At 44.0% G+C, this 24,694-nt stretch overlaps 1 protein-coding gene across 2 annotated transcripts in view; it reads right to left on the bottom strand.

Moving 5' to 3' along the window:
• Window positions 1-18,788, bottom strand: part of DEPTOR (DEP domain containing MTOR interacting protein) — an 82,420-nt gene extending 63,632 nt beyond the window's left edge. Inside the window, exons 1-3 of one of the 2 annotated variants that reach the window (XM_032183299.1) lie at window positions 18,726-18,788; window positions 12,314-12,438; window positions 11,811-11,906 (exon numbers count right to left, since the gene is read on the bottom strand). In XM_032183299.1, coding sequence (XP_032039190.1) covers window positions 11,811-11,896 — 86 coding nt within the window. In that variant the 5' untranslated portion in view covers window positions 11,897-11,906; window positions 12,314-12,438; window positions 18,726-18,788. Of the gene's footprint in view, window positions 1-11,810; window positions 11,958-12,313; window positions 12,439-18,725 lie in introns of those variants that run through there. The other variant, XM_032183298.1, reaches the window with a different exon arrangement.
• Between the last annotated feature and the right edge of the window lie 5,906 nt (window positions 18,789-24,694).

Raw genomic sequence — 24,694 nt, 5'->3', positions numbered from 1 at the left:
TGCTACATCAGAGCTGAGAACGGTTTGTGAAAACACAAAGGAATACGCAGGCCTGCTGTAAGCAGCCCCAGTGCTTTGAAGACACGGGTAACAATGTGAAGACCAACAGATCTGACAGAGGAAGGCTTCTTTTAACTGCTGCCAATAAACGCATTTGGCCCAATATGCAAGAAAGTGGTGCAAACACAGAGCCAGCAGATTGTACAACAATTCAGCTGAAAAATAATGGGAACATTATGGCAATATACCAGTTTTGGCAGTAGCTCTTAGCAAGAGAAGTGGTGAAATAAACACACAGAAAACCCAACGACTCAAGGTGAAAGACCTCTGTGCTAGATGGCAGCTGTGCTACTGAGGATGGGAGAATCTCCCCAAGCCAAGTAGATTTTATAAGATCCATAAAAGATAAATATGATAATGTGAGTCCTGCTTACAAGCAGAAGAACTTTGGTCTCTGCAGATTTCTCCTGCAATGCACCTCTAGGACAGCTACAACTCTCCCCCAGAAAGTTCAAATTCTCTTCCGAGTTCTCCTTCCCTATTATCTTATACCTCAAGGCTTGTTCTGTGCTCTGCCCTCGACAAACATTGTCTTGTCTGGCTCTTATCTGGCTGGAATGCCCTTGGAAAGATAATTTCCTCAGCTCTTCATCTCAATCACATTGCCCATTTCCCTGATTCCTTGCACTGCCTCCTCCTCCTCTTCTGTCACATCAGACATTATATTACTGTGCTTATCTTCACTTTCAAGCTTCCACCTTTGCTATCACCATCTCTCAGGCACTGTTGGCTTTTGCTCTCACTGGCCATCTAGCTCCAGCTTTGCCACTACGTTTTAAACCTTCAACCAAGCAGCTTTGTGCCTGTTGCCTCAATACACTCTCACCCAACCATCCACAGAGCTATCTGGATGTAGTCCCACAAATCCTGCCCAGCATTGCTGTCATCTCCACCAAAAACCTTGACAACTAAGCAGGTGGTGTGCCGAAGCTGCAGTTCTGTCACAATGACCAGCACTGATTCAAAACAATCATGTTGTCTTCTGGGCCTGTATTCATTTGCTATCTCTTTGTTTTACACTTGGACTATAGAGAATTTGGGAGCAAGGCCATCTTTCCATCTGCTGCATAGTGCCTTGCAATGCTCTGGGATGTGATCTTGGGGATCCCCGCTATAAAAGGGTTCTTTATTCTTTGTACTACTGAAAACCAGCAGCATGACTTTGGGCAGCCCACTGATGAGACAGGCCAAAAGGTACATTGTCCATCCAACCAGCAGCATATCATGCCCAGGGGATGTCTGTCAGCTGCAGGCTTATGTATAAAGTATGTGGATCAGGTATGAAATCTCTCATGTCCAACAAAAGTTATGACAAAATAGCTAGAGAACCTGAGACTACACAGTCTTGAAGTATATTAAGTTTTAATTGTAAGAGGGGGTCTACTACCAGGGACTGCACAGTTGTTGTTTTTCTTTTGTCAGTATAAAGATAGGAAAATACAGTCCCACTGTGATTTCAGGTACATCTCCAGGTTCTTTTGGAAATGAAAGCTCTGTGCAGCCTCTCAGGTTGGTGGGATGTAAGCTCACCCTGCCCCATAACCCACAGGAGTGTCCCATGGGCTCCCAGTCCTACCAGAGCAGCATCCCAGCTCTGGGCACAGAACTGAAGCTATACTCTAACAGGCAGATGGATCCATCCAACATCTCCGCCACCAGAAGGAGAAGGCCTTATTCCCCTTTTTTCTTCCTCTTTACTCTTTCTTTCTCCTCCATTTATCATCATTGTACAGTCCCAATCTCCCCCTTGTGCTGGCTCTGGCCCTCTCTGTGAATCATTTCAACTCACTAACCAGGCAGGAAACAATCTTTGCTCCTTGTTCAGTCACTTTTCTGCCAAGCCATTAAGTTAAATGCACTCAGGGAGAGGTTTGATGAGTTCTGGAGATGGCACAAGGTAAATAGAAGACAGATAGCTGGGGAACAAAAGACAAAGAGGGTGAAAAGGGTCCCCTGGTCTGACACAGCTGTATCATGGTGCAACCCCATGAGAAGTCTATTGGACTGTGGGGTCTTTGGAGCTCCTCACCCCTGGCCACAGGCCAGCTTTCTCTTTGCACTGTCATTGGCATTAGCGTGACACCACTGTAACCTGGCTGAGCTCCCCAGACTGCTCACCATGGAGTGAGATAAGCACTAAAGCAGGTCCACCAGCAAAGCAGAAGCACAGCTCCCCTGCCCTTTTCTGCTGCAGCAGCCAGACACACCAGCAAATGCTGCTGTAGGATCCACAGCATGACTGATAGCCCCTGGTGCTCTATGTAAGCCATAAAGCTCTCCTCTGCCTGCAAATCCCTGTGCCATAGCTGTGATACCCCATGTAATCACCCACACTGCTGCAAGGAAATGAAGAATTACAGCCTCACTATGCAAAAACCAGCTTCCACGTTTACTTTGAATTAGCAAGCACAATCAGGCATATTTTTTAATTATTTGTAAATGCACCTTTGAGATCTGAATGCACTTACTGGATTGAGGCACTCATAAGAAACAAACGATGAAGACTGTAAAATTACAGGGCTGGTAATTAAGATGGAGGTTGCACTCTGCAGCAGCACTGTCAGAGGTAGCACTGTGGTGTGCTGGCCATATAAACTGCACTGCCCAAATTTCAAAACGTATGAAATGCACATATCAGTGTTTGCCCCTATTCGTGCACTACACACTGACAGGAACACAGAAGGAAAAGTAAAAACCTTGAACAAGAAATAAACAGGTAGTTGCTGGGCCTACCCTGTAACACATGCATCAGGCTTTAAACCCAACCTTATTTTTACAGTCTTCTATTGGAGTTGGGAGTTTGAGGTGGGAATCAAGCAAATATCTGACCCACATTGTGTGTAGGAAAATTAGGCACTGAGAGGGTGGCCAAGCAAACCAGCAGCAGCTGCTGCCCTGTGCCACACGTCCCTGACCAGGCATTTCTGTCTGTCTCCCTCACGGGCACCGGCCTGACCACAGGCTGGGTCTGTTAAGAGAGTTAAACTTTTCTCCCCTGGCTTCAGCTGATGCAGTTCCCTGAACTTCTGATCCCGTGAATGCCAGCGAGAAGTGCAAGGGAAGCGATAAGAGTAAGGCAGCAGCAGCCTGCAGTTGGATCTGCTGTATCAGAAAACCACAGCCTTAAACCGTAGCAGGGTGAAACGGTGTAAGTCTGTTCCTCAGCCCGTACTTCTCCAGAAAGGGCTTTTTTGTGGTCATGTGGTAAATCGGTTTGTAAAACTGACCCAACTGAAATATCACCCATCAGAAAGCCCTGCTGATCACTGCCTTGGTGCAGGCCACCCTGTGGTGTTGGTTCAGAGATGCTTAAGCCAAAGGAAGGGAAGCACCAAGCAGGGAACCAGCAGGCAGAAAGAAATAAGATAGTGGGGACCCCTGCTTTCGTTGGCAATACCAGCTTGAAATTTTAGCCTTCATTATTTGCCTCTCTCCACACCTGTAGCTGCAGAGCTGTACCATGAAGCAGGGCCTAGCTAAGGAATGAAAAAATAGATGTCAGCAGTAGGAGAGATGAGATTACTGCTGCCTGAGGAGGCTCCTCTGACCTCACAGGTTTCGCCAGAGCCCGAGTGAGCCTGTGGGTTATCTTGTCCCTTTCTTTCAGCTCCCATGCAACTTATTCTCTCTACGCATCAGCATTTTCCAAAAATGAAGGAGCATAGCTGTACATTGTTATCACAGAATCACAGAACTGTAGGGGTTGGAAGGGACCTCCAGAGATCATTGGGTCCAACCCCCCTGCCAGAGCAGGTTCCCTAGAGAAGGCTGCCCAGGTAGGCGTCCTGATGGGCCTTGAATATCTCCAGAGAAGGAGACTCCACAACCTCCCTGGGCAGCCTGTCCCAGTGCTCTGTCACCCTCACCGTGAAGAAGCTCTTTCGCATGTTGGTGTGGAGCTTCCTGTGATCCATTTTGTGGCCATTGCCCCTAAATACACTTCCACTATATGTTATATTATACTTCCACTCCCAGTGTAGAGCACTCTCCTGGCAGTGCAGGTTTAAATATTCTAGCTTTCTTTAACCCAAAACTCACTGTTATTCTTCCTGCTGCAAGGAACAAAGGCATATTCACAATGCAGTCATTTCTCCTTAAGGCCACAAGAAAAATGTAAGGCAAAGGTCAAATCCCCAAACCATTACAAAAAAAAAAAAAAAAAAAAAAAAAGTTGATATTTACAAAACTGATTAAGAATTCCTTCTCAGCTGTCCTTCTGCTGGCTGGCTGAGGCAAACTGCCTTCATAAAACTGTCTCACCATTATCTTTGCGGTACTAATAGTCTTAGGCAAACCACTGTAAGTAAGGATCCTTGTGACATTTTGCCTGAACAGGTTTAAGCTGTATTTAAATCCAATGGTTTACACATCAAAATTATTTAAAATATGTGGTTTACATGTCCTGCTCTTGGTTAAAGAAGAAAAACAATAGGCCGTGGCTACCATGAAGTGTGTGCTTCACCCAGTGAATGCCCATGGTTCTGCTGAGATCTCCAGCTTTGTAGCTCCTGTCATTATTTTAGCACCTCAGTGCAGTTTCTCTTGAGATTGTTTCTGTACTTTGTTTTCTGTGGCATTTTTATGGAGAGTATTCTTCTTTCAAGCCCAGGTACAAATACCAAACCTGCTTATTTCTCATTTTTTTCTTATGACAACTTTCATTCCCTTTGCCAGTTCTTCATCAGTTTAACCTCTCCCCACAAAAGTTTGAGTATTCAAGCCCTGTATTCAAGCCTTGCCTTCAACACAAAAAAAATTATCTTCTAGTCAGCAGAAGTGCTCATGCAAACATGTGATGCCAGGAAGAAGGAGGCAAAAAGAGCTAACCACAATACAAGGGTTACAAATATTAAAAAAAAAAAAAAAAAAAAAAAAAAGTGGCAAGAAGGGTCTAGCTTTTTAGAAGGGACTATCCATTTCTCAGAGCAGACCCTAACCTTTTGGTACCACCCAGGCCAGTGCCTGGATGCTTGGCTATGGGGATACAGAAGCCAATGCCAGGATCTCAGCTGGACTGTGAAGAAGGTAACTTGTGCTGCTGTGACAGCACCCTTCAAGTTCTTTAATTTTACATCAAAGAAGGCACGGAAATTCAAAAATGCTTACAATTCAGAAAGTACTGGCAGCTACAGATAAAAGAAATACCTCTCAGTTAACTCAAGATGCACAGGTTGCTGCCTGCTTCTTGTCCAATTCTCCATGAGGGAAAGCTGGCTGACCTCCCTCCTGGCTTCAGCCTGGGCTCTCACCCAGCAGTGGGACTTTGGAGGGGGAAAAGAGTATGTCCTTTCCTGAACACCATGCCCAGAGCTCCCTGCCATCCCATCCCAGCACACACTGTGTAACCTCTGCATCCCCAGAGATTATTTTTCTCTGCACTTTGGGAATGTCACTCGTGGGTTCCATGTCTGCTGCAAGAAACTGCCAACCAGCTGTGGCCAAGATTTGTGTCGCAAGGGCTTTATCTTTCCTCTGAGCACACAGTGCCTGCCCCTGCAGGGACTTGATAAATAGTTTGAATTCCTAGGCGCTATCACTACACAAATAGTAAATAATAACACCAAGCGATAGGAGCATTTCTCTGTCACGTTGCCAGCCTATGGCCACTGCCCCCACAGGAGCAGGGGTTGTGTAGTAAGTGCAGGATACGGCAAAGCCAGGTTGCCTGGGGCATATTAATCCTGCCCTCCCTGCATCAATATCAGAGCAGTTTCCTTCACCTGTTCATAGGCAGCTCCTCTAATCTAAAATAAATAAAACCCGCTCTTGCACATGGTTCAAATACAGTACCCTTGGCTTGCCTGCTGATCTCTGCTAACCTGAGACAAAAGTTAATGATTCACTCCCCCTGGAATGGAATACATCAAATATACAGCAGCAGCCACTCTTACAACATCCGCCTTACTGTGGACATAGAGCAAGAGATCGCTGTTTGCACATGCATCGTTAACTGCTTTAACTCTGAGCTGTGCTCCAGGAGAGCTGCTGACTGGAGTGGCTCAATTAGCAACAGAGCTTAAGGGAAAGACCTGAGCAAACGGAAGCCTTACGTCTGGATTTCCAGAAATGCTGAATAACCAAAAATTTTACTGGAGAATACGAGAAATGGAGATTCCTGGCACTTGAACCATATGCATATATATATATATCATATATGTAGATATATATACATACATATATAAGCATGCACACATGCTTGATTAAAATTCCTTATATTCCTTATATATATATTATATATATATTATATTATATCTTATATTCCTTATATATATACATATATACATATATATATACATATATATATATATATATTACCATATATATATATATATATATGGGAATATATATTCCCATATATATATGGGAATATATATGTATATATATAAGGAATATAAGGAATATATGGGGAGATATATATATATATATATATATATATATATATATGGGGCCTGATATCATCAAAATTAGCACAAATGGGCAACATTTCAAAGACATGAGAAGGTGCTTCAGGTATCAAAGATTCTAGAAAAAAAAAAAAAAAAAACATATCCATTTGAAAAATATCATGCTGTTTAAAAAATTACAATTAATTTACATTAGGCAAAATGCATAATTAAAAGTGTTGTGATAGCACAGAGATAGCAGGAAACTTCTTGGTGTCAAAGCACTTAATTTCACGACCTTCCTGACCTTCTCTTTGAAACCTTTTCTTTCAGCGTATTGCTCTGGTGGAATTTCACAGAGAAGACTGCCAATTTTTTGCTTGCTTGATTTTTGGAAAACAAATTAATGAAGGTGAAATTATTTGGGCAGAAAGCTTTGAAGCACTTCATTCCACAAAGATCTGATGATATAACCTCCTGTGTCCTATCTGCCCTCAAGTCAGCAGACATGAGCCTTCTCGAGTGAGACAAATGAGAAATATTTTGTTAGGGTTAGTTTTGAGGCCAATCATTAAGCTCTTTGCTAATGGAAATGCAGCTACTGGTGGAGAGCTAAGGTAGCTGCAGGAACATGGTGCAGGTGGGAGAAAAGCACATACAACATTGGATTGGCTTAGGCAGATCACAGAATCTAATCTTAATGAATTCTGTCTAAAAATACCGTATAAGTTTGTTTAATATCTGAAGACTGGTCTGGACCTGACTGCAGAGGAAGTGACCTCTAGGCAATTCTGCATCTTAAATCCTCACGTTCCTTTTAGTGCACAAGACCACACAGTTGCAGATGTGCATCACTACGATGTTGATATACATGTAGTTTCAAGCACAGTGACAGCACTAAACAAATTGTGTAGCTATATGATTAATACTGATATGATTAACTTCTGTGTTATAGCAATACATTAAAGGCATGGTTCTCTTGACTGCATTTCTCTTACTGCTATGCACCATGGGTGTTTTGCATCTTGGAATGCCAATGAACTTTTGAACCCTTCTGCAGTGAAAAAGGTTGACTATTTACTGCTCAGAATAAGAAAAAAATTTATGGACCTGTAGGCGCTATCATACTGGAGAAGTTAATGACTGTGAAAGTCATGCACTCCGATTTATTAAGAAGTTTTCTTAAAGCGATAATATTCCTGAAGTGGGACCCTTGGAACACCAGTGAAAACTGGTTCTGGCTTTTCTCAGCTTCAAAACCTACAGCTCTTCACCACATAAAACCTCTTCTGTAAAATGGAAGTCCTATACAAATTCTGATAATAAGGCAAACAAGTTTCTGTTAAACCGTTATCTTACATTTTGTCTTTCCAGGAAGAATGTAAGAAGAAAAGATTTTAAAGCATACTGAGTATACTGTACACTTCCCTAACCAAAAGCAAAGGAGATGAGAAACTATAAGTCTTACTTGCAGGAAGTCATTGGCTCTTTTTAAAAGTTTCCTAATTATTTACTAAAGCACTTAACAGAAGTGTGAATTGGGAAAGGTGTTGCTTCTCATACAGGCTGGTATCCAAAAATCTGCAGAGAAGAAACATTAAATGTCATTGAAGATAAACCTACTTCTGAGACCTGCATCATACATCCAATGGCAATTTCTGGTATACATAAATAATTAAATAAATAAATAGAAATAAAAAACAAGTGCCCTTTTAATAGTGCTGTTTGGTCAACCGAAGCCTGAAGACGCCCTGGATGACTAGGCACATTTTCTGTGAGAAACGAGGGACTCTTGGAAGACATAACAGATTTCAGTGACAATCTGGCATCGAGAAGCAATTAGCAGATGAGTGAGATATCAGATAACCATGACTTGTAAGACAGGCAGCCAGCAAGTATATCAAAACATGCCTGTTGAAACTGCTCTTGGTTGCCAGCTGTAACCAAGTTTATGCTCAAACTCCAACAGTGAGACTTCAATCCTTCCGCCGACCAGTGCCGGAGTGGGCACAGCGTGTTGCCTTCTGCTGGGAGGGAAATGAACGGGGAATTGCCCTGCTTCAGATAAAATTCCTCCTGACTTCAGTAGTGCCGCTGTACATCCCAGCTGTTACACACCTGTGACCAGTCAAAGTACCAGGGCTGTGACACTTCCCTTAGTGCACACCCATCGGGAATCTCCAGGGCGTTCACTCCCTGGGGTTGCACTTGGGCAGGTGTCTGAAGGCAAGGACTCAGTGGGGTGGAGGCTTCCAAGCCCCATGCTCCTCCTGAGCACAAGTTTCTGCAGAGTAGAGGTCCTTACGGGTCACTTGTAACCTCTGGAGGACATCTTCATCACAGCCATCCTCTAAAGGACGAGATCACCACTGAATAGCTGAAGGGTTTTCGAAAACACAGCATAATATGGACACAATAGCACAGCAGAATAGGGACAAAAACTTATTTGGGTCTGTGGAAGCTCCCAGAGGGTCCCTTCTGAAGTGCCACACTGCTGAGATCAGGGAGTCTTCAGCTTTGTTTCACAGCCATCTGTCCAACAATTAAAAGGCCTGCCAAGAGCCAAGCTTCAGAAGTCCTTGCTTTTAAAAATATGTTCCCATTAACGAAAAGGAAGAGCTGGTTAGGTATTTGCTTAGCCAGATACTGCCTTTAGAGGCAGAGGACCCTGCTAGATATTAGAATTTATCGTATTAGCTAACACGGAGCTCTGAGTCCAGCTTATTTTCCCATAAAAAATGCCACCAGGATTTACACCACAGCCTCATCTCCCACAAACAGCTAATGACCAAAGCTGGTGCATGAAAGCCTCATGCCAGCACCAGGCACTGCTACGATGCCTCCAGCCCATGCTGCATGAAGAGATCCCAGCCAGGGGGGCACAGACACACAGCAAACAGGCCACGGGAATGGGGCAGCACACGAGGCCGGGGCAATAGGAACGTTGTAGGGAATTTTAATCAAGCAGCCACCCTAAGCATCCAGGTTTAGACACATGCTGTTTGGTCTACTACAAGAGAGCTTTCAATACTGATATTTTCTTGGTTTTGTGTAAGCAACACCGTGCTCGCAGTCTCATCTTACACTTTTCCTCCCAAGCTGTGTTCATCTTGCAGCACGGACACTTGCCCGCGTGCACTTTCACCCAAATGCACACGCAATCACCTGTCCCCCCGCATCACTCCCGCTCAGGGCTTAGCGAGCACGTGCAAGCATCACTAAGAATAGAGCACAGTACGTTTCCTTGAGTGCATGGGCGTGTTGGTTTTCTAGCATCTGTTTGTCTGCCCCAGAGGCTTCTGAGATAGCTGGTCTTTGATCCTGAAAACCTCCCATGGTTTCATTTGCCATTAACAATTATAGCCTTATTTTGGACAGAAAAAGGGGAATTTTAAGACATGGTCAGCTAAGACTTGCATAGTAGCCAGTTTTCTCTTATATTTTGCAGCTTTTATTGTCTGGAAAACTGAAGAAAACCAACCCTTTGTACAGAACATCCCAACAGAGGAACAGAACCAGAATTAGGGGAAGAGAGATGATGTAGGGTGCATCCTACAGCTCGGTCCTTCCAGAATGGGAGATCCTGCTCCTTCTCCACCACCTCCTCTCCTTCCTCCTGGCTCCCCATGCCCACCACCTATCTTCTGTGGATGTTGGCAGCCATCAGATCAGCAAACTAGCCTGCCTGCCAGGTGGCCACATCAGATCCTCCCCTGGAAAGGTGTGAGAAGTATGCAAGCTGGCGGTGTGTGGGAGGTGGCACTGCAGAGCCAGGAGTGGGCAGCAGGAAGAGGGAAAGGGGGAGAGCAGATCTCCCCTTTTGGCAGCAGTGTGTGGGATGAGCTGCTCACGAAACCACAGTCCAAGGAGACTTCCTACGTATTTTTGAAGGAATGGCCACAGGTAACTTCATGGGTCGGGGAATAATTGTGTCTGTCGATTATCCTGCCCAAAAATAGCCCCATGTTTTATTACTTTAATAAATACAGTGACAAATGACATCCCTGATTGTGATGCTAATGAGCTGATTGTAGGAGCCAGATTTGTTGCAGTTCCTCAGTCTGCTCCTTAGGGGAAGATTGCAAAGCTTCTGCTTTTATATTTAACTACAAGAAACACAGAAAGACTTAAACTGACCTTACTAGCAGGTTTTTTGTATTAAAACTGAACAGTCAGCATTTAATGAGATAAACTAGAAACAGTGGGATTCTTACCAGGCACTTTGACAAACAACTCAGCACTAAGTCCACCCTGCAGAGCCAGCATGCCGATACATCCTTTCACCCAAGGTTTCATTTCAAGCTACTTTGATGAAAAATCGGAAGCTTGGAGGAGGCTCTGGTGTGTACTGGAGCCAGACCACAAAGATGCTTACTGCCTGACCACGGGTATCACTGGTGTGTACCACAAGGTGCCTGTGGTGCTTTCCATGGAGATGCCACCAGTAACAACATCAGTGTCTGCACTAGGAGCAAGGATGGCATCTTCCAAATCAAGCAGCGTTTCTATCGTTTTGCAGTGTTTGTCTGGCACCCGAGCAAAACATTTAAAGGAAAGTAAAGCAAAAGCTACTGATAAAATATGTTTACAATCTCTTTCTAGTGACACACACAGCACACGATAACAACAGGCTTTTTCCTCCTGAATCACAAGACGCTGCACCAGCGAACCGAACGGCTGAACATCTCTTTTCCCCTCCGTAGTGCACGGGTACAGATGGCACACTAAACACACCACAGAAATTACAAATTAACTGAGTCAGGCATTTCTGTTAACAGTTTCCGTGCTGCGCACAGCTCCGGGCGTGCAGCACCGAGCGCTGCTGCCGGCGGTGCCGGCGGGGATCCCCTTGCACCCTCTGGGGTGCAGGGCAGCAGGGGAGCAGGGAGCAGCTCTGTGGGGCATGGGTGTTATGGGACCACCAGAGACAAGCAGGGGTGGTGTGGGACCACTGGAGAAATGCAGGAGTGGTGTAGGACCACTGCAGAGGTGCAGGGATAGTGCGGGACCACCGGAGAAATGCAGGGATGGTGCGGGACCACCGCAGAGGGACAGGGACGGTGCGGGACCACCGGAGAAACACAGGGGTGATGCGGAACCACCGCAGAAGTGCAGCGGCAGCATTTGACTCGTGATTTGGGTTTTCCTCCCTCCCCACTCCCCATTTCTCCCAGGCTGGGCTGCCGGCAGAAGGTGACCCCGAGGTGGGGGTGTCCAGCAGCAGCCCCCCGAGCCCCTCCGCTGACAGGGCGGCCCCCGGGATCCTGCAGGCAGCAGGGCAGGTGCTGGGCTGCCGGACCTCCCCCGTCTCCCCCCTTTTGGGGACGCCCCCCCCGGCACCGGGGAAGGGGACAGGGCGCCTCTTACCGCAGCTGCTCGCCGGTGAGCAGGACCTCGGCCATGTGCTCCAGCTCCGCCGCTTTCTGCTGCATGCTGCTCATGCCCTCCTCCATCGCCGCCGGCCTAAGGGCACAGCACCCGGGCTTCAGCGCCGGGTCCCCGCAGCCCCCAGCCCCCTGTCCCCACCTGCAGGGGACAGGCAGGTCGCCGTCTCGCCTGGCTCCCCCCCCGGCAGTCCCTACACACACACACACACACACACACCCCCAGCCCGCCCCGCTTTCCGTGTTATTGTGTCACGGGCGGGGAGAGAAAACGCAAAGGCAGCAGCGTCCCCCCCCGGCTGTCACACGGCGGGGGAGCCGCGGCTTCGTCCCCACGGCAAAGGGGACGGGCCCAGGGGGCTGCCAGCACACCCACGGGGAGCCCCCGAGCCCGGTTTGGCCCCTCAGGGGGCGATGCAGCCCCCCAGGATTAGCCCCATGTGGGTTGCTGACAGGACTTCCCCCCCCCCCTCCTGCTCGCCTCACCTCTTTGTCCCTCGGGCGGCGGAGGGGGAAAAGCCCTGAGGGGGCTGAGGAGAATTTGCTGTCAGAATTCAGTCCCGGCGGTGGGAAGGCAAGTGGCAGGTCGTGAGCACCGCCGGTCAACATTTCTGAGAGAAAAATAAATAAATGAAGCACGCCGGGATGGACCAAAGTCCTGGATCGCTCGCTGCCTGCACGCCTTCACACACTGCGTGTGCGTGGAAAAATTGCATGTGTTCGCATTACTGTTATCATTTCAAGACCATGACTACAGTTTCAGAACCAAAAATTAGGAGGGAACCAAATGGACCTGGTACAAATCAGGCTGGAAACAAAGAGGAGGAGGTGGCTCTATGCGCAGCCCCCAGGAGACTGGTAGCATTTATTAGCAAAGGAGGCTCCGGGTATACAAGAACAGACTTGGAGTCAAGGAAAAAATGGACAAGTACTTGGAAAAGAAATGTACAGAGGGTTAGTAAGCAGACAGCAGCCACATCCAGCTCAGGAAATTCTCTGTGCTAAAAATAATTGAAAGCTAGGCAAAGTTTCATGTATGCTTTTTCTGCTGTTCCCTAACAACTGCTAAAGCCACCTGTGAGATGAGCACTGGACCAGATGGACCTTTGGTTCAACCCCGTGTTGTCATTTCAGTGAATGTGTTATCATCTCTGAAAGACCCCAGTGATCTGTGGATGGCAAAGGGAGCAAACCTGAATCTGCCTTTGTGTCATCTGTGGGATGGGCCAGGGAGGAAGGACACCTTGGGGTTTTAAGCACTACAGCTTGAACTTGCCTCCTGTGACTTCAGAAGACATCAGTTTAATCTGAATACTTGCAAATTCTCCCTAACTCTGCTCAATCTAAAACATATAAAGTACACATTCACAGAGCTGGAAACAAAAGGGAATTGAAACAACCATCTCATCTGACCTTATCTTTAAGAAAAAGAATTTGCAGAGTAATTTTTATCAAGCACTTGATCACATGACTGAGGCGAAGAAATTTCAAGAGAATGCTATTGTACATTGCAGACCATTTCTATGTATGCCCTCGGCTCCATCAGCTGGGTTTGGCTGATTGAGCCGTTCTCCACCTCTAAAAGGGGGAAATGCCACCTGCTCTGCTCTGCCTGCTCATCCTTGCCTGGTGCCTTTGGCTAATTTTCACACTTTTAGGACCTCTGCTGCAGTTCAATTCACTAAACAGGCAGCAAAGTCACAGAAAGTGGATTGCTCCTTCTGAGCTAGCGAGCAGAGCTGTGCTGTGGGATCCCAAGAGTGCTGGAGGTGACACACGGACAGGGTAGGCCTGGGCTGCTGGGAGCAGGAACAAAAGAGGAGGAAGAAGGAGAGGAAGAAGCGGAAGGATCTGACCTTAGGCAGTGACAAGCTACCAGCTTGATTCAGGGTGCGTGTGGAACTGCAGCCTGAAATGTGTATCTCTCCTTGCATTTCGGATTATTCTTGCAGGTCAGTGCAATTTCCTGTACTGAATTATTTAATGGTTATACACTACCACATTTGCCTTTGCGCGCTGATGTCCCCTTCGTAATTTGTTCCACATGTTCACACTGAGACTTCTTACAGCTACAGTCTGCTTAAGAATAAGGGATTAGGCATCAGTCACCCCAAATCTGATGTCACTCCAAAACGGCTGACTAACATAAACCCAAAGAGTCATGGTTCAGTCAAGGGCCAGTAATAAGCTACATAAAATAACCCATTTGTGTGTTTGTAGCTTGTATGTTCTTAGTGTACAGACTGCTATAGAAACATAAGATTAGCAAAAGATTAAACTGTCTCGAGCCTCCCTCCCAGGACAGAATGGCCACCAAACAACAGCATGCACTGAGTCTGACATCCTGGCAGCAAAGGTGCTGAGCAGGGGAAAGAGACATCCCTCTGAGGGAACCTCCGGGAACCAGGTTGATTTTTATGTTTTATTTTCTTAATAAACATGGGAACAATTTCAGGAGTTGCTGTTTATTTTAGATATGAATGCATACTTGAATTTTACCTCAGCACGGCTGGAATTAAGTGATGTTAAGGTAGCAAGCTAACATTGAGGCGTTCCTCACCCAGGAGCATGGCAAAGCTTTGAGCTGGAGCCCTGGGACATTTTAAAAGTCACCCTCCACAATATCAAGGGTAACAAGACCTGCATAGGTCTGGTGGAGAGTAGGCACCACACACATCAGGGGAAACTCAGGTGTCTTCCAGTGACGTGAGGCTCTCTGGAAGGCAGCACGGTCCTAGGCTGCACAAGGAGATGATGGCTTTCTGCAGGACACGATGTAGAACAGGGACTTTGTATCCGAGTCCTGATTTTAGAAAGTATCCTAGTCATTTGTATCAACTTTCTTATCTCATTGAGTAAATGTACAAATGGTGAAACATAAATGTTTACAGAGCGAAATAAGAATATTGCATACAGAACACTGTTTAAAGAATATTGCATCTGTGACCTAACTTTTGACCTGATAAATTAATCTGAGATTCGATAAACTAATTCTTTAGTCCCACTAATTATTTTTCTGCAAGTTTAATTTAAAGCGAGACCTTCACATTAAAAATTTACCAATATTCATATACACACTTCTTATGCCTGCTCTAGCATTGTTTGCATAAGATTGTTTGTCTTTTCCTTGCTGGGATGAGTAGAGCTTTTGAAACAGGAAAATAACAGACAAATCATTAAGGCATTGATTATCTCATGCAAAAGATACTAAACCATTTCAAGGAGAAAAGGCATTAGCAGGTGAGCTGTTTGATTGGTTTACAGTTTGTTGTTTTTTTCTTCCTGACATCTTTTGTGTAAGAGCCAGCATTATGTAAACCTCAAATTGAAAAATACTTGGTTCTTCTCTTACTGAGGAAGACGTACAAAATCGGGTTTTGCCCTTTAAGTAGACCTTTTAATTAAGTAGCTCTTGCAACACTCCTGGAAAATGAGTGTGGGGGCTTTTTTCTATATTCCCATGCTTATTTGCAAAGAGAAGTCACTTGTCTTTGTGTTTCAATTGGTTAACTTCCTTAGTACCAGGGGCCTGGCAAGGGAAACCAGAGGAACTACCAGGTATTGTCCAGCCTGCCCTCCTCTTTTCATGGTACGTACAATAGTATTTCCCATTCTTGGCAGTGCATAGATTACATTCAGTGCTGTTCATTTGCTGCTCCAAGTTCGAACAATTTAACTTGTCTGCTAGAAACTGGTCAGAAGAATCAGTGCTTGTGTGATTCAAAGGGCTGAATGCATCTGGCCAAGCTAATTTTAGTCTTGTGATAAACCACAGGAAAAGTTAGTAAGTTTTCAGGAAAAAAAAAAAAAAAAAAAAAAAGGCATGTTGTAAACTTCTCTTTTTCTAATATAACATCCAAGTTCCTGCAAAATCCACCATGGTGAGATAACAGGAGGGTTGTATCACAATCCATCTAACATTTCCGCACTAGAGTGAGGCTTGTATCTGTTCAGATTCTTACATTTCATGTGTCACTGACTGTGCAATTGTTATAATAACAAGCTGAAGTGCACAGAAAAAGGCATTCTGATCCTGAGATATGCAGAGATGATCTGTAAGGGGTTTTCCAAGCCTGTCCTTGCTCAGTTTTTTAATTTTGTGTTAAATGTGCAAGTACTGACTGGGCCAAAGACAGTGAGACCCCAGTGCAGGCTGATGGCTAAAACACTGCCATGAGATGGATGCACATTCTAGTGCTTGCTCCTGTCAACAGAGAAATATTTTATGCAAATGAACAGCTTTGAGAAAAGGAAAGAAAGAAAGAGAGAAATCTATGTCAGGCCTGCAGACTCGATAACTCTGTTGATAATACACTTTGCTAAACTAGCTTTTTTTTTTGTTACCCAATGTGTAGTTGTTTTCTACACTCTCAGTGATGCCATTTGTTTGTTTTTTTTTTTTTTTTTTTTTTTACACTAGAGTCCTTCTATGTATCTGTTAGACCTGGAATTGTTTCCATTTTCTCTTATTTTGCATGTTTAGTAGTTTTGTAACAATTTCTAATTTTCAGCTAATTTTCTAATTTTCAGAATATTCCCCTGTCAAAAAGCACCCGTAAAACTGGTGGAAATCTAAAATCTTTGAAGATTTCATATGCATTTCCTTTAGTTCTTGTATTGTTTTTGTTTTGCTCTCTCTTATTTTATTCTGCATTTATCTGACAGTAATTGTGAACTCATTCAGCCTGCACTTTGCCTATGTCACATGTGTAGCCCAGGCTGTAGTACAAAACTTTTTCAGTATCCAGGTTATTGCACGGGCTGGGGGTGTGACTCAGCTGGCAAGTGCGCCTAACAGCTGAGAAGAAGCTTGTTTCTAAACCACATCCCAGGCATGAAGACAACACCTACTAGCTAAATGGTAAGAGACACCTTCTTAAGCTGTCTCCCAGCTATATCTGTGCTGGTGTGCTCTGATATCTGGCTGCAAGATCAATAAGGTTTGCCTAAACCACCGTGGCCTGAACTGACAGTTTGACTCTGCACTGTAACCACCCTTGAACCCAGGCACTTTGTTTTTTTCTCCCTTGAGAGGCAACACCTAAGGGCTGAGATCCAGTCTACGACATTGCTCCTTACTAGACCTTTTCTACCTTTTTCTGTTTCTCAGCCCCAGTTGCTGTTGGCTAACTGTTGCCATCCCCGGGGTGCCCATGATGGAGCACACGCTGCTGTAGGCAGCCTGGCTCCTCCCTGCCTGAGGGAGAGCACTGCAGGGATTAGGGGAGGTGGTGGCTGCAAGCAGGCGGCGTGCACCCATCTGTAGAGGTATTTTTCTGGTGGCTGGGACAGATGCAGACAGGCCGATGGGCTGCCAAACAGCTGCTGCTACGAGGTAGGCTCCTACCCCCCTCGGAGTGGTGAGGCATTTAATAAAGACAAGCACTCTTTGTCGAGCAGTACTCCACAGAGCAGAGGTTTCAGCGCCGTCTCCATCGTTAACCACATCACATCCTGCCGTTAGGTAAGGCTGTGCAGCACGCAGACAGCCTGGTGCTGGGGAGCGTCCGCCAGTGAAGCTCTTCCTCGGGTTGGTGGGCCTCAGGCACAGGCACAGCACACTGCCCTCATGCCACCACCACCACAAGATGTCCAAAACGCTACAAAACCGTGGTGGCCCTCGCCTCTTGTGGGCTGGTCACCACCAGCAGCTATTCTGGCAGGCCTAAATCTGTTCTCTCGATGTCTGCGAAATAAACCGTTTCCAGTAGGTATGTGTATAATCACTCTGCCACCCAGTGGTCCTTTCAGGAAATTAACTGCGAAAATGCCACCCAAGTAATCGTGAATTGATGCTCGACAAAGGAAAAGGACTGTTACATGAAGCTAATAGCAATTGTAAAAGGGAAAAATCTTTAGACAATACAATATTTGCATAGGATTGCAAACACAAATGCCCTTGACTCCATCATTTATTTCTTTCCAGGGTGAACTGGAGAGAAATAACTACCCAATGTAGTCAAAATAAAAAAAACTAAAGCCAGTAAAATACTAGATAAGTTAATATTCTTTTGCAATTGTGCCTTGCAAGTAAGTGTTTGTCCTGTGTTCTCAAAGTATTTACTGATCTCTTGGAGTGCTGACGCAATGAGATAAACTCACTAGAGCATGCCTCTAAAATAAATCAGGTACTGCATTGTACTGAGATATTTCAAAATGACCAGATATGACCAGTCCTTTATTGCATTAAAAAGAAGGCACTTAAGGTGCTACAGAGCACCAGAAACGTTTACAAAGAAAAAGTTTTGCTGCAGCTCTGCATCAGGGAAACAGTACCAAAGGAACTGGTGGAAGGAGAACAAACAGACACAGCTGTGGTGAAGCAGAACCATGCCAAGGTTTTCTCATAAGAACAAATTTTGGGCCTATTGAAATACAGGACCTGTTGACAATATTGCTAAAGCTGAGCTGTAGTAGGAGCATTGTCCTGCTCTCAACATCTCAGCAGGAAAAAAAAAAAAAAAAAAAAAAAAAAAAAGGCAAAAAGCATCAGAAAATCAGTCTGTAGTTGTTATGCCTGGAACAAAAACTTCACCAAGCTATGTTCAACTAGGAAAGTGGTGTGAAACAAGAAAAAAAGATAGGAAATAGGTGTGGAAAGGAATGGGGAGGAGGGATAGTAAGAGCATAAGTGGGACTTGAAGAAAAGAGGGGAAGAGAATCAGGCAGGGAGGAGAAGAAGCTGGAAGAAAGACAGTAGCAACAGAGCCAGGCTGAGACAGGAGGTGAGAAATACATTTCTTTATTTCCTTTGATAATTCTGTCATTCAAATCAATCTGGGGGGAAGATTCATCTAGCCCTCCAAGGAGGGCTTGAAGGTCAGTATCTCAGCTCAAGCCTCACACAGCATCTCATCTCAAGCAGTTCAAGAGGAGACCAGCCTCATTATCCACTTACCAATTTCCTGAGGAAATGCAGTCGTGTTAGGTAAGGTCCATGCCAAAAGTGGTCACACAGCTTCCGACACCTAGATGGGAGAAGATGAGATGACAAGGATCCCTCCTCACTTTACAGGCACTGAAATTATTTTCTGAGTCAAGAGTTATTGCAGATCTGGGAGGCCAACACATCTGATGAACAAAAACAGAGTTACTTCTGTTGGCCCAGTTACAGCTTACCCCATGATGCCAAATTGTTCAGTATCTCAAGACACTGGCATCCCTTGTGATACATTCAGTGCTAATCGTTACTCACAGAGCTGTAAGAAAATTCCAGTTACTCATTGGCACAGTGATTAAAATGGAAAAAAAAATAGCCCCATGACAATCTCTAGCATTTTGCAGCAGAAGAAAAAAAATGCAGATAGTTCAAATTTTGCGAATAAAATATTTATTGCAGAGATGTCCGCAGGGTTTTTTGTTTGCTTGTTTGTTTGGTTTTTGCAGTTTCTTGTCAAGCAGTCAAGCAGATGGCTTGGGACTAACAAGGACTAGGGACTAGATGGTCTCCTAAATATTTTGGGGCACAGGATGGGAAGAGAATAGCCTGCTCCAGAAAGAAAGCTGAAAATGACAGAATTGGTAGTTTTTGGAAGGCTACTCCCTGAAGTTTAATTATTCAACATGTATGAGGGTGATGCTAAAATACCATTATGGTCCTTGAGGCCACTGAGGATGAGGAGTGCTCCAGCAGGTGCTGCAGCTCACTGCCAACATATTCAGTGGACCATCAGAGGCAGATAGACCACATGGACGGTGATGTTAGAGAGTTGGGATTATCGTATGAAACAGCCACATGTTGCGTACAACATTGTAAGGTAGATGAGAACCAAGGTTACATTGGATTAAATTCCAAGAATGCTTCCAAGTAATGAAACAAGATGTTAACAAACTTCTCAGCCTTTGATTTTTGAATTTCCATCCTGCCGTTTTTCACTGCTATTTTCCTGTGTCGATGTGCTTCTCTTGCATACTCTTCCATGAATGGAATATTGGATGCATCTTCCTGATTTATTTATTTATTATTAGTTTGCATAATACACTGTATTTCACCTGACTATGTTTTTTACATTATTTGATATTCCTTTTTAATTTTAGACTCATACAGATGTAGCGGACCTGTTGTCTGCAGAAATTTTGCTGGGATATACCTGTAATGCTCAGCCCTAGCAGTGTCACAAAAACTAATAACACGTTAAGTGCAAAAAGCCACTTTCTGAGATTACTACTATGCAGATAGCAGTTAATCAAGAAGCAAAGCAATATAATAACTTGCCAGATGACAGAGAATTATGTTTATAATGTCACTATTACTAGGGTCTCCAGACTGAAATTTAGCCATAAAACACTCTATACAGTATTTAAAACAAAACAAAACAAAAAACTAACAAACAAAAAACATTTAATTCCATTTATCCATTATACTTTAAGTGTTATTGCTTGCAGCAACTTTTCTGTTTATGAATGCCAAATAAAGAGGTATACTGACCTCCTAGATACCAGTGATAACACTGTTCCAAATAATTCTAGAGGTGAGTTCATTATGTGATTAAATTCAAAGGGTACACGATAAAAGGATTGCTCTTAATTTTGCCAACAAGCAGTTGACCCTGAACAACAATTTTTGCAGTGGCAGATGTTCTCTGAAGATCTAGCCAGAAAATATAGATGAAGCAAAAGGCTTTCATGGTGTACTTACACAGTAAATGACATGTACTCTTGATTTAAACTCTGTCTCTATAATTAATATGTTCATGAAAAAATCCATCCTGTTCTTTCATGCCGATGTTAGCAGAAATCACAGCACCTTGCCACCCCTTGCACCGGTGTTTACACTGTGAGGATGCTCTCTGTAACTATGAATGTCCTTGCTAGCTGGCTGAGACTGAGGAGAAGCTGTGAATGCTGGTTGGGTACCAACCTGCCCAGGTTTACCCCACCTTACCATGAATGACATCAGTGTGGCATGACTGACCCTCTTTGTTTGCAATTATATAGGGCTACGCTGGCCTGGTGAAGAAATAGGATAGCAAGGAAAGAGGTGTGTGAGCGCTAGCTGTCTTGTAAGCATGGGGTATATGGGTTTTATGCTTGTTGCAGCTATGCACAGTGAACCTCTCAAACTGATTTTCTAAATGTATCAATGGTGTTCACTCCCCAGGTATTTCCGCATGTGCTCTCTGGCTTTCTGCTTGGCTGTTTATTCTGCAGTGTTTCCAGCACAGAATCAATTTTATGGCAGTGAGATACTCCAGGCCATGGTGTGGTTTACACAAATATTTAGGTTCGATTACATCTGTTTGTTCTCTCCTAATTTGAATGTAACTGTTTTGCATCTCCCTGGTGGCTTGTTAAGATGGATGAGAAAGTGCTTCTCTGAGTTAGCAATGAGCTACCTGGTTTCTCTACTAATTGGCTGAAATTTTCCGCTAGAGTCTTGGACTTCTCTCTTGCTTCATGATGCTTTGCTGGCTGACACCATCTATGACTGTTTTAGTGGGAGTTGATAATAGACATTAATCAATGCTACAACATAGTACATGCAAGTCACTGCAATTTTAGCTATTTATTAATTAAAAAGGAAAAAAATGAAAAAAAAAAAAAGGAGTAAAAGTAACTCAATAACCAACTACAATGGAGAGAGAAGAGTGGTTCAAGGGGTCTGAGTTTATTTAGGGTCCCAAGTTATAGCTAAAAACAGAATCTCGTGGTTAGTAGGGACAAGCATCACAAAAATCAGCCTTTGTGAATTTGTCCAACTCTTTTGTGAATCACACTCATTTTGACCTTCATAACATCCCACAAGTTCCACGATGTGTTCTATAGAAAGGTCTTTTTGCCTATTATCCATAACTTGTTCATTTCAGTGGTATTCCCCAGTTCTTACATTTGAGACAGAATAGATAGATTTTTTTTTCATTCATTCTCATTTGCATTCTTAATTGCTTATACATGTCTTGTATCTCCTTTCTCTATATTTGTCAAGCTGAACTGATCTAATCAATTTAATCTCTTTTTCTGCGAAAACCTGTCTGTACCTCTGATGTACTAGGAGGCTCTTTTCTTTATCTCCTGCAGTGGCTTACAGAAGACATGCTTTATTCAAGATAGGTGTGCACCATGGATTTATACAATGGCACAATTATATTTTGTGTGGTTTTCTTTGTTTGCTTGCTTTTCTTATTTTCCTAAGAAGGAGATCTCGTGCACTCACTGTAAATGGTTATTCTCCCAGTGTCTCAAGGAAGTTTATGACAGATGCTGAAATGGCATTCAGGGGTCTCCAGTCACACCTACAGATCCAGCACCCACGACCACCTTCTGTGTTGAAACATGATGGACGCATCCACTGACAGATATTTCAAACAATGAGAAACTGTTGCTTAATGGGCAAAAATGTAACATGCACACTAATTTAAAATATTGCAGATGGCATTTCAACCGAAGAAATAAATCCTTGATTTAAGTTTTGTGAGGCTTGAATAAAGCAGTACCTCTCGTGGAGTAATTCCTAGCAACTGTAATTCTGAATTGTGTAATTATCATCAGGCTGATAATTTGTTATGGTATTCAACTTCAGCACTGTGCCAGCTTTTCCAGTGCTGGCTGTTATCCTATCATCACAGCTACCTATGTTGTACTTTGAAGGTCACTCAGAAGTTTCTACTGTGTGCATCTTTCTTTGACATTTAAACACCACATTAATATGTTGCCCAATTTTCTCACACATTTTATTGTAGTTTCCAAGTTCCCAAGAAATCACACCTGGGATGCCATCCTCCCGATGCAGTGCCTGATAGTCTGACACTGGTGATGTGTAGTGTTATAGCAGATGTCATGTTGTCTCACAGTTCATTGTTTTATATCTTAGTTGTGGAGCTTTGGAGTTATTTGAACTTATTTTCTTCGCTTTGTCACAGCTGTCCTTGATTTATTTTGCTGTTCACATCCTTGACGTTTCAGCCCTGGGAAACATTATACAGTGCCAAGAACTTCAAAGGCAAGACTGTAATAATCTTCAACAATCCATTTAATGTTTTGCTAACTTCAGTCAATGCTAGTCAACCAGATTCTGTTAACACTAATTTCCATTAACATTACTCAGTTGAAAAAGTACACCAAAGCTAATGTTGCTTGGTACTTGACTTACAGGCAGGACACATTCCTGCCTCCCCTCCCCAACCCAGCTGAGGATGCAGGATGTTCAGCTCTTCAGTTCTACTTCTCTCTTACACTGAGACCTGTCACAAGAGGTGTACCTCTTGGCTGTAGACACACAGCAGTTACTTAAAGTCTCAGCTGTGCACTGTGGAGGACTGGTGTGAACTGGTGATCAGTAAAGTAAAGGTAGTGATGATAGGTGAATTAATAGCTTCTTCAACTCTTCCATTCTGCTACAGGTGAGTCTCACCTCTGCTTGTAATATCATAGAATCATAAAATCATTAAGGTTGGGAAAGACCTTCAAGATCATCTGGTCATATTTTACATGCTCCTGAACCTTGACAATTTCAGCTCACCATAGCACCTCAAACTGAAAACAGCACTCATTGAAGCTGCAGCAACTCCAGAGCAAGTAAATAATCCCACAGGACTGTTATAAAATAATTTCAGGATCCTACCAAACTCCCTTAGCATAACATGCATTTTCTTATAAATTGACAGCAACATTGACTATTCAGTGTCTCCTCATTCTCTCTGCAATCCACATTCATTAACTGATTTGTCTTTGTTTCAAGAAATTAACTTCAGGAGTTCAAAACTCCATAAATTTGTATGTAAGATTCAGTTCCTTGATTTCTCTTGAATCTTTTATTATTATTATTATTATTATTATTATTATTATTATTATTATTATTATTATTATTATTATTATTATTTTATTTCACAGAGTGAAAAGTGAAAAGAAGAAGAAATGAGCATGCAAGTTAATTGAAAAAAGTTACACAAATTAAGGTAAAAATTAAAACCAACTTAACTGAGCAGCTATTTAAGCAGTAACTGTGTGAGCATTTACTTCATAGAACAGTGATTTTCTGGTTTAGCTTAGAGGTGTGTAAGAACAGACTTATATTGAAGCAAGATATAATAGGGGAGATTTAGATTAGAGGTTTGGAGGAAATTCTTCACTATGAGGGTGGAGAGGCACCAGAGCAGGCTGCCCAGAGAGGTTGTGGATGCCCCATCCCTGGAGGTGCTCAAGGCCAGGTTGGATGAGACCCTGAGCAACCTGATCTAGTGGGTGGCGTCCCTGCCCATGGCAGGGGGGTTGAAACTGGTCTTTGAGGTTCCTTCCAACCCAAGCCATGCTGTGATTCTGTGATTCTATGAAACTGAATTAAGACTGTACACATAACAGCTTGCACCTATCATCACTCAAGCACGGGACCTTCTGAAGGCGGACAGCGTCCAACTCTGTCATGTGTAACAGTCATCACTATGTGCCAGCTGGGTTCCCAACCCATTGGCTCTGTCCCATTGTCCAGGTCATTTGGTTCAGGCTTATTCTGAGTACAGTGAGGCTACACAGACAGAAGCATGAGTACAAAGGAGTACAAAGGAGTACAATTTCCAGCTGGATATGAGGGGGCACTTCTTCACTGGGAGGGTGACAAAGCACTGGAACAGGCTGCCCAGTGAGGCTGGGGAGTCTCCTTCTCTGGAGATATCCCAAACCCACCTGGATGCCATCCTGCACAACGTGCTCCAGGTGACCCTGCTCAGCAGGGGGGTTGGACCAGAAGATCTTCAGAGGTCCCTGCCAACCTCGGCCATTCTGTGGTTCCGTAAAGCAGTCAGTTAGCTAATGGACACAGTGCCAGAGGGGGGAGGCACACTGCCAGGGCATTAACATGCCCTGCAGTAACACCTCACTCAGCACAGAAGAACCAGGTGGTCCTGGGTGAGGTGGAGATGTGTCAGCCTCTGC

Source organism: Aythya fuligula, chromosome 2, assembly GCF_009819795.1.
Source record: "Aythya fuligula isolate bAytFul2 chromosome 2, bAytFul2.pri, whole genome shotgun sequence".
Taxonomy (NCBI): domain Eukaryota; kingdom Metazoa; phylum Chordata; class Aves; order Anseriformes; family Anatidae; genus Aythya; species Aythya fuligula.
Note: the sequence above shows the minus strand (reverse complement) of the source record. Positions and strands in the feature narration are given on the sequence as shown.